The sequence below is a fragment of the Xiphias gladius genome, chromosome 21 (genome assembly GCF_016859285.1).
Source record: "Xiphias gladius isolate SHS-SW01 ecotype Sanya breed wild chromosome 21, ASM1685928v1, whole genome shotgun sequence".
NCBI lineage: Eukaryota > Metazoa > Chordata > Actinopteri > Istiophoriformes > Xiphiidae > Xiphias > Xiphias gladius.
The window spans coordinates 6,660,662-6,670,623 of NC_053420.1; the positions used below are offsets into that span (position 1 = coordinate 6,660,662).

Genomic DNA, 9,962 nt, shown 5'->3' on the forward strand with positions numbered 1-9,962 from the left:
CGTCCACGTCCAGCACCTTAATGTCGTCTCTGGAAAGCCACCGATGATGCCGCCGAGACACATCATTTAGTACGGAGCTGCTACGAGTGCCAGAGGACGGTATGGGTTTTGACTGCGGGTGAAAGAGATGAGACTTAAAGAGAGTAGTTCGACATTTTGGGAAATGTGTTTATTTGCTTTGTGAGGAGTAAAATATTCAGCGTGCTCCTCAGTAACTTAACTCATCTTTCCGGGAGGCATTTTAACAATTTTGGACAATCTGCAGCACAAAGCGAGAAGAGAATACCAGTAATTACAGTTGTATGCAAAAAGCCCTAAGAACAAGACCCTGTAAAAGCTCATCAAATCGGCTCTTTTAATGTCAGCTACAGGGACAGTTGAATGCAAAAGTATGGGCTAATTACATATTTTGTTGATTTTTGAAGTGGAAGGAAGTAAACATGCAAACCCTGCGGCAAACAGGCATTAAAAATTATCCTTTTTTTTCTCCAAACGTTAACGCACTGTTTTATTCCATGAACTTAAGCGCCTGTGCTGGGTGGTCATGTGACAGGATGTGTAGGAGGCAGCTATGCTCATGTTTGAATCTAACGCCCACAGCTGAGCCTCCCCCGACCTGCAGTTCCGGCTGAGGCCCCTATTGCCCAGAGCGGCGCTGTTCCTGCAGGTTCGCCTGCGAGGCACAAAATCGGGGAATTAAAGGGTCCAGCGTTTTGTCCTGTCAATGACCCGCGCATGCGCGCACATCATCCGTGAATAAGCAGCAACGACGCTGTGAGAACTTTATCGCCGTTTTTTAAATGGAAGTTTGGCCCACAAACCCCGCAGTACAGCGACGGTTATTGACTTTTAACGGACGTCTAAACACCAGATTCGGGTTTTGAAATAAGTGGTCCGAGTACTTCTGGTGCGGCAGGAGGATTATGGTCGCCGGAGAACTCGAATAACGTGAGTGTCATTATGTTGAGTTAAATACCGCCTTTCTGTCGGTGTGACTGGCTACACCGAACGTTATTTCCTCGGTCTAGCAACTGTGTGGACCAACCGATAAAACTTAAAAAAAACAAAACAAAACTTAAACGGTAATATCGGTAGACGAAGGTTATCGGGACGTAGCTAGCTAGCGTTATCAAGCTAGTAAATGTTAGCTGGTATTAAACATAAATAAATAAACGTATTGGTCCGTGCTCGTTACTCACTACCTTAATGTTACTGTATATTTGCTGAATGAGTGAGTGTGTGTGTGTGTGTGTGTGTGTGTGTGTGTGTGTGTGTGTGTGTGTGTGTGTGTGTGTGTGTGTATATGTATGTATGTACAGTATGGGCCGTTACATGAGTCGTTTGGTGTCTAATATTTTCTTAATTAGTGAAACATGGCATTATGCGGTATGTGTAGCGTAGTTTTTGGAAGAAAAAAAAGAAACGATAAATTTTTCGGGGTTTTTCTGATGGAGTTTGGTGTGTGTGAGACTCGAGCTGCTGATCGGCGACTCCCGTTTAACTTCCTCGGTGACGGGGACTTTCCTTAGCCGAGCTTTAGCACTTTAATGACTTAATTCCCAGTCGAAGCGGTGGACGGGCTTGTCGTGTGGGATGATTTCTGCCTCTCCAGGAAGTCACATAATCGGATCCCAAATGAATAAAAGTTCAGTCTATGTAACTAACCTGCCCGAGTTTTTGCTCAGTCTCCAACAGATGGTTGCGTAAACTAATGTTCTGTGACAGGTCAGGCTATTAAAATGCTTTATGATAATCATGACAGCGTTTATTCATTAACGCTCATACGCACATAATAACAGACTGTAACCAACAGTTACTTTCATTATCAATTTATTTGTAGATTATTTTCTCGATTAATCGTTTTGTCTATAAAATGTTGGAGAATGTCCAAGGTGAAGTTTTTGTCTTGTGCAACCAACAGGGCCAAAAACCAAAAAAAAAACCCCGAGGAGATTCGGTTTAGAAAGATAGAAAACAGAGCAAAGGAGAAAATACTGACATTTAAGAAAAGGGGAAACCTGCCAGGAGTAGTCGCTGACTAATCAGCTCAGCTTTGTGAAATTGTTTCACACAGAGAGAGACCCGGACCCCAGGTTTACTCCATGTCATTTGAGTCTACATAATTTGATTAATTACAGATTTGTTAGGAATGTGTACTGTAACCTGTGTCAAAATGTAGTTTTAAGACTTTCAACTGTTTTAGTTTATATTGTGGTCTCTCTCTTTTTTTCCCGTAAAGTTTGTTTTATCAAATTGCTTCAATCATTTCTGTGTCAAGTGTTTTAACAGAAAAGCTACAGCATTGTAGTATTATGCCAGGGGCTTAAACAACAAATTTTTGGTCCGGGGGCCCCAAACCAGCCATGCTCAGACAGTATGATACAGTCAGTGCTCAACATCTGTCTTTATCACAATAATTAAATACACTAAAGTTCTGTTATTTTGGGTGTATTTTTCCAGGCTGCGGGCTCATAAAAGCTAGCGTTTATTCTTGTAACAGAATAAACTTTCAGAGTGAGAAATAAGAGTAATGAAGTCTTGTTGGTGGAAAGCAGCAGCTGCCTCTGGCCCTGAAAACTTTAGATGCCTCGATGTTCTGTTGGGATCAATTCTGCAGAGGCCTATTAAAAATAAAAATAAAAAAATAAAATACCCAGGGGGGCTAGATATTTGTGAGTCCTTCTGAGGACCGGTGTTGCCTCTAATTACATGAGCCATAGGATTCTGTGATTTGATAAGAAATTTCAACAGATATTTTTATCAATACATACTATATTTTGATGGCTGTTAAACGACTTCAATGATTAATTTATTAGCAAAATAGTTGTTGACTTACTAGCAGATTAGTCGTTTAAGCGCTAGAGTGGTGATATTTTGAGTCTCAAGTGTCGAATGCTCAATTCCTCTTTCGTTAGCAATGAAACTGCAGCACAGATGTTGAATGCCACTGTGTAGTGTACATCAGTGTGTATATATGACTCTTTTTTTTTGTGTACAGGACAGAGTGAAACAGCAGCACGCACACACACACACACACACACACACACACACACACACACACACACTCACACTCACACAGTGAGGAGGCCATGTGGTGGTTCCAGCAGGGTCTGTGCTTCCTGCCCGCCACTCTGGTCGTCTGGACGGCGGCGTCCTTCATCTTCGCTTATATCACAGCAGTGGTGCTGAGTCATGTGGATCCTCTGGTGCCGTACATCAGGTCTGAGTCTGGACACACACACACACACACACACACACACACACACACACACGTCTCCTCTGAGGTATGAACATCCATCACCTCTGTTATATTCCAGGGTATGGAAAAGTCTTAAAAAACCTCGTATTTATCATTGTAAAAAGTCTTAAATTCAGTCAGGAAAAGTATATATAATATTTTGTCTTGCCTGCCTTGGCGGGAGATATTGTTCAATAATAAGCTAAATATTTTCACAATCGCAAACACACACACACGGAAAGGAAAAGTTTCCATCATTGCTCTGTCAGACACAAGTCTGGATAACCCATCGGGCAAATTGGGCCGCTGCCCAATGGGGCCCCGGACCCCAGGTTTCCTCCATGTCATTTGAGTCTACATAATTTGATTAATTACAGATTTGTTAGGAATGTGTACTGTAACCTGTGTCAAAATGTAGTTTTAAGACTTTCAACTGTTTTAGTTTATATTGTGGTCTCTTTTTTTTTTTTCTTTTTTTTTTTGGTAAAGTTTGTTTTATCAAATTGCTTCAATTATTTCTGTGTCAAGTGTTTTAACAGAAAAGCTACAGCATTGTGGTATTATGCCATGGGCTGAAACAACAAAAATGTTGTCCACATATTAACTAAAAGTGGGATTGTTGTGACAGTGTTTCTGTTGCAGGAAGCTGTTCAGCTGTTTCAGTCAGAACCATCAGACCTGTAGAAAACACAGTCTCATGATGGTGAAGTGTTGTCACTGGTTAAACCAGTTTGCCTTAGTTTAAGTAACTGTATCTATAGAAATAATTGTAATATCATGCTGGGAAGTATTGATAAGATGTGATATTATAATAATAAATAATTCTAGGCCATATTGCCCCTACTGCTTTTCCCTTGTACTTTCAGTCTTATACTGGTATGATCTTGAAACAGATATTACATTGCACGCTACGAAGAGCTGAAATGACTGGTCGAATTATCGATTCGTCAATTAACAGAAAAATTATCTGCAACCATTTTGATGATGATAATAATAAAAATAATAATAATAATAATAATAATGGCTTCTGTAATTTTTGAAGCAAAAATAGTGAAAGTGAAAGTGAAAATGCCAAATATTTTCTGATTCCAGCCTCTCAAACTAGAAGATTTGCTGCTAAGTGTTTGAGCAGCACACGTGCAGTTTTCAGTGAGAGCTGTGGCATATGTCCGGGATTTTAGACAGAAGTGGACAAAAGCAGTTTCCCATTTTTTGGGTGTCAGTTGATTTTATTTTGTTACTGAAGTCGAAATATGGTAGATGAGTTTCAGTACCGACACCAGGACGACCCTCTGTCCATATCTTACATTACTGACGATAAACACTATTTTTTTTTTTTTTTTTTCCCCTTTAACTCAATGAGCCAAACTTCTCTTTCCCCTTTTTTGTGTGTTGCAGTGACACAGGAACAATGGCACCAGAGAGGTGTGTGTTCGGCATCATGTTGGATGTGTCAGCCTTTTTAGGTAATGCACGCGCACACACTATTTGACACTACATCCTCTTTAACGGTCTCATTACTGTCATACGATCCCATGATCACGGGATGACATGGGTGCAATATGCATGTTCCTTCAGTGTGATCTTCTCAAAGTTAGAGTTCTTGGTTTGTCAAATGCACTAAAAGTTACAGGTGTGGCAGCCATTGCAGGCAGTTATGTGCTTAGGTTTCAAGCTTTCCCACCGGTGCAGAAAATGAAAAAGTAATATATAAGGATGTAGTTACAGTATAAAATTATTTAAACAATAAAATATATCATATAAAATATTGTAGGAAGTACGAGCAGCAGCTTGTTACTCCATTCATTTTCAAAATAAATACAGTAATATTAACTGTTTGTATTTTATCCTTATTTATCAGTATTGGTCAATATTTTTTAATTTTTTAAAACCATTTTTTTTAAATAATTTAAACTGATATCACACTTCTTCTTAATCATACCACAATCTTAATTGATTGATTACTATATGTGTGTGTGTGTGTGTTTGCAGGTATAGCGACGGTGTACGTGCGTTACAAACAGGTAGAGGCTCTGACAGGTGACGACAAACTCAGACTCCACAGACTGAACCGCTTTGGGCTCCTGCTCGGCTGGATCAGCTCCTTCGGAATGTGTGTGGTCGCCAACTTCCAGGTGAGTGCTGCTGGTCCTGGATCAGTCCACACCTGTGCTGCGTCTGAACGTGTCAGCAGTGAATTTGTGTGTGTGTGTGTCAGAGCAGAAGACCACGCTGTTCTCCATGCACCTGGTGGGGGCGGTGCTGACCTTCGGGGTCGGGGCTCTCTACATCCTGGTTCAGACGCTGCTCTCGCTCAACATGCAACCTCACATCCACAGCAAGACCACCTACCTGATCCGCCTCGGCATTGGCGTCTGGACCCTGAGCAGCATCATCTGCAGTATCCTTTAACACAGAGTCCAGCTGTCATGAAGCAAGAGTTAATTTACACGAGAGTCAGTAAGAGCAGACTCGTAGTGATCGTATTTACTGAGGAAAGGAAAGTTTTATATCCCCTCTTAAAGGCACAGTCACATTACATTGCCGATATGGTCACGACCAGACAAAAAAACTGAAGCGTCACTCTTGAACTGTTTATGTCTGTGATCGATGTGATCAATATTTATTTCTCAGATCAGAAACGAAATGTTGCGTCCTTTTTTGAGGCCGAGTGCTGGTAAACTTAATTGAACAGAAACGTCACTTACATCAAACCCGTCATGATGGTGTATGAAGACTGAAAGTGGGATCTTCCAGGTATCCTCATCGGGAATTGTCACTTACTTTACTTATGTGTGTAGAGAGTAAAGAAATGCAAGTTTCCAAGAGAAAGCCCCCCCCATTATGTAGTGGGACAACATGCTCAAACACCACATCGCAAAAATCTACACAACTGAGAAATGTAGTTGAAGAAAAACACGTCGGATATTCTGAATCAGAATCTCGTGCAGTTCCTTTGCAGCGATTATCTGGACACATGTCCTGCTTTATTACTGTTGATCCTCAACAGCCTGTCAGTGTTCGTATCATCAGTCATCATGCACACCAGTCTGCCAGGAGTGGACGTACCACGCAAACTGCATTGGACTCCTGGAGAGACGGTCAGTAGTCCTGTCTGTCTGTCTGTCTGTCTGTCTGTCTGTCTGTCTGTCTGTCTGTGTGTCTGTGTGTCTGTGTGTGTCATTAGAGCTGGGTGTCATTTTCTCAATAGTAGTGCCGATGTGATACCTGGGTTTCAGTAACAATACTACAATTATACTCTGAGGAATTCTTTCCAACCACAAACAGCTTTACAAGAACTTTATGTAAATTAAATACAGTGCAAAACTGAAAGTTATGATTTAAATCAGGAAAATATCTGTTGAAAGACAAAAAGATTAGAATCTGACCAGACATTTAATGTTGGCTTTGAAGTTTAGTGTTTGATCCTCAGCATCAAAAAAGCACAGAGGTTGGATACGTAGCCCTTTGCAGCGGAACTGAAACATTTAGGTTTATATATTTTATGTTATTTTTTTTCCCCAGGGTTACACAGCTCACATCATCAGCACTATTTCTGAATGGTCCCTGGCCTTTTCCTTCCTCAGCTTCTTCCTCACGTACATCAGGGATTTCCAGGTACTTTGTCTCATATTTTCACCCCCACAGCTTCAGCTGAAGGTCTGGTCCGTTTCGTTTTGTTTCAAGTCAAATTTACTGTAAATCAACAGACAATCAGTCTGGACCAAAGCCCTCGGGTATCAACGCTGCATAGAAAAACGTTCTGAATTCACTCCTACAAAGACAAGCTCATTTGCAAATAAAAACCTCATATTTTATCTCTTTTTGTCCAGTATAGAGATACTACATGTCCAGATATTGAGTGAAAAAGTAAAACTATTCCTTTTAAAAAGAATAGTGCATAGCTTCAGTTTCTAAGCTGTAGCTTATAATGCACCTTCTTAAAAAAAACAAAACACTTTGAGGCTACAGCAGCGATGGAAATGAAAACCTACACTTGTCAGGAACCTACAGCCAGACTCCTGTTAACCCCTTGCATCAACCATAAATCTGACCTAACTATTAAGCTACAGCTAGCAGCTAGTTAGCTTAGCATTGCATAAATACTGGATACGGGGAATCAGCTAGCCTAGATCTGTCCAAAAGTTCAAAAATCCACCTACCAGAACCTTTAAAAGATCACTAATTAAAACTTTGTCTTGTTTGTTTAATCCAATCTTGTCAGTTGAATGTTTTATGGGGGTAATGTACCGGACTATTTCTTGGCTGCGAATAGTGACTTTCTATAGTCATCAAGAGGTTGCCGGGCAGGCAGGTCACTGCACCGGGCTGCTGTTCACCAAGAAATAGTTCCAGCCCCTCCTAAGACCACAAGTTTTCAGTTCTACATTTCTGTTTTTGTACGGATTAAACAAACAAAGTACGTGTTAAAACTGTTTTTGAGATGCTGGTAGGCTAGCTGCTTCAACACTTTATGCTAAGCTAGGCTAACCACGTCCTGACTCCAGCTTCATACTTAGCATATGGACGTGAGAGTGGTGTCAATCTTGTCATCCATAAAAAGTCGATCTCTTCCTTTTTCTTTTTGAGGAACTGGGTTGAGAAAGTGCTGAGAAACATTCTCTAACTATTTTTTTTTTTTTTTGTTACATGAAGAAAATTAACTTGCGAGCAGAGGTAGGTTTGCAGAGCAGCCACCTGTACGACTGGCCACACGCAGGGGTCGTCGTTTCACAACATCTCAAACATGAAGCCTCCGAGTCTTCTCCACTGCTGGCAGGAGGAACGTGACCAGCAGCAGAGCATCCTGCCAAAACTGCTTCTACACCAGTTTTCACTATTTCTAATCATGTTTAAAGGCTTTTTTATAGAGTTTTATAAAAGCTGTGGTGGCTCTTGAAGGGTCAGTTCACCCAAACATATCCTCTGTCATTCTTCCAGTGGTATCTTATCAGGGCAGATAGTTTTGAATTTATATGTCGAGGTTTGGAGATACGTCTGAGTTTTCTGCCTCGACCGTAATACAATGGAGGTGAATGAAATTTAGTTTGAAGTGCCCACAGCATTTAAAAAAACAAAAACAACATTCAATCTCAACAGGAGAAAATTTTCCATAGTGAAATCCCTTTCACCTCCAACACATTGGAAGTGAATGGGATTTATGTATATCTCCAAATCTTGACATGTAAAACCAAAACTATCTGTTTATGACACTAGAGGGAAGAGAGATTCTTTATTTTATTTTTGTAATTTGGATAAACTGACCCTGTAAATCCAAATGTGATGCTTTTGCACTTTTCCCTCAAACTATATCGGTCCTTCTCAGTGACTTTGTCCACCAGCTGCACTTTATATCATTCAATTTTGAAGAGTTTTTACTTCCTGTTATAAATTACACCTGCGTTTTCTTCCATCGCGTGTCTGAAGCCCACCGAGCCTCATTTGGTAGAAATAAACAATGATTTTTAAAAATATTTTTACATGTGAGCCAATGGATCCATAAACTGTGAGGGGAAGCACACTCAGTGGAGCGCTGAGTTTCCAGTCCGTTAAACAATTAAAGCATCCTGTATGCTGAACTTAATTGTTTTTTTTTTCTCCTGTACAACCGACAGTAAGTGAACAGCTCCCCCTGCTGGAGGATCAGAAGCCAAATAAATGTGAGCTTGTGCTAATCTGTTTTGTCTGCCACTAGAATAATTATACGTTTGGACAGTGTTTTAATTATAATTAATACTTTAAAAAATGCATTTATTAATGGATTCAGTTTGTTAAAACATTAAAAATATATAAAAACCACAATTACATTTCCCAATATATCATTTCCATACTCATGAACTAATACTACAATGAATTAATAAAATAACTTTAATATGGAATTTAAAAATACATTTAAAATTTTAAAAATTTAACTTTTAAATTATTCTGTTTACTAATGTATTTGCCAATTTCAGTTTGTTTCTCTGACATTTTATGTAACATTTTCTCGTAAACAAACATTCAGTGTTTCTTACCAAACCTCACTGGATGAATCTTTGAGGTCTAACATGTCAAATATATTTTTTTCCATAAAACATCTACAAAGCTGGGGTTCTTGTTAAATATTATAAATCCTGCATTTTTTACATCTGTGTTTACTTGCTAATGGTCTTTTCCTTCATTGCCTTCGTTGGCACATTACTGTCACCAGGCCTCAGTGGAATAGCTTGAAACTAACGTTGCAAAAAAAATACAAGGACCCATTCATAAAAAACACAGCTCCACACGGCTGCACCTGGTCAAAACTCCACAGGGTACCTTTTAGTTTAAAGACAGCTCTTGATTTTTAGAGGTGGAAAGTGTAAACCCGCAGAGAGGCAACAGAGCTCTGATTGGACGGATTCCCGTTAACGTACGGCAGCAGCATCGTTTTAATAATTTTATTTTTAAGTAGTGTATCACCAAAAAATAGAGAACTGTCTTTAAATTAAATCGATAAGCGTCTTTAAATTTACCAATCTGTTATTACTAAACGGTCTTCAGTCTTTTGATGGAACAGGACCTGCTGTCAATTAACTGAGAACATATCTACAAATAAACACTGATATTTAATCTTCCAACCCTGAGTTGTTCATGTACATTGTACTGTTTGCTGATGTCTGTTATACACAAGTAATGTATAACAGACATCAGACAAGAAATAAAGATTTAATTTTTTCAGTTACTGGTCATACTTTGTCTACTT

At 39.6% G+C, this 9,962-nt stretch overlaps 1 protein-coding gene across 1 annotated transcript; it reads left to right on the top strand.

Annotated features, from left to right (window-relative positions):
- Window positions 1–734: 734 nt before the first annotated feature.
- On the top strand, window positions 735–9,962 carry dram2b (DNA-damage regulated autophagy modulator 2b). Its single transcript, XM_040116380.1, has 8 exons — window positions 735–948; window positions 2,999–3,220; window positions 4,637–4,704; window positions 5,231–5,373; window positions 5,462–5,639; window positions 6,257–6,339; window positions 6,764–6,856; window positions 7,895–9,962. The coding sequence occupies exons 2-8, from the start codon at window positions 3,090–3,092 to the stop codon at window positions 8,027–8,029; spliced, it is 831 nt and encodes a 276-aa protein (XP_039972314.1). The 5' UTR covers window positions 735–948; window positions 2,999–3,089; the 3' UTR covers window positions 8,030–9,962.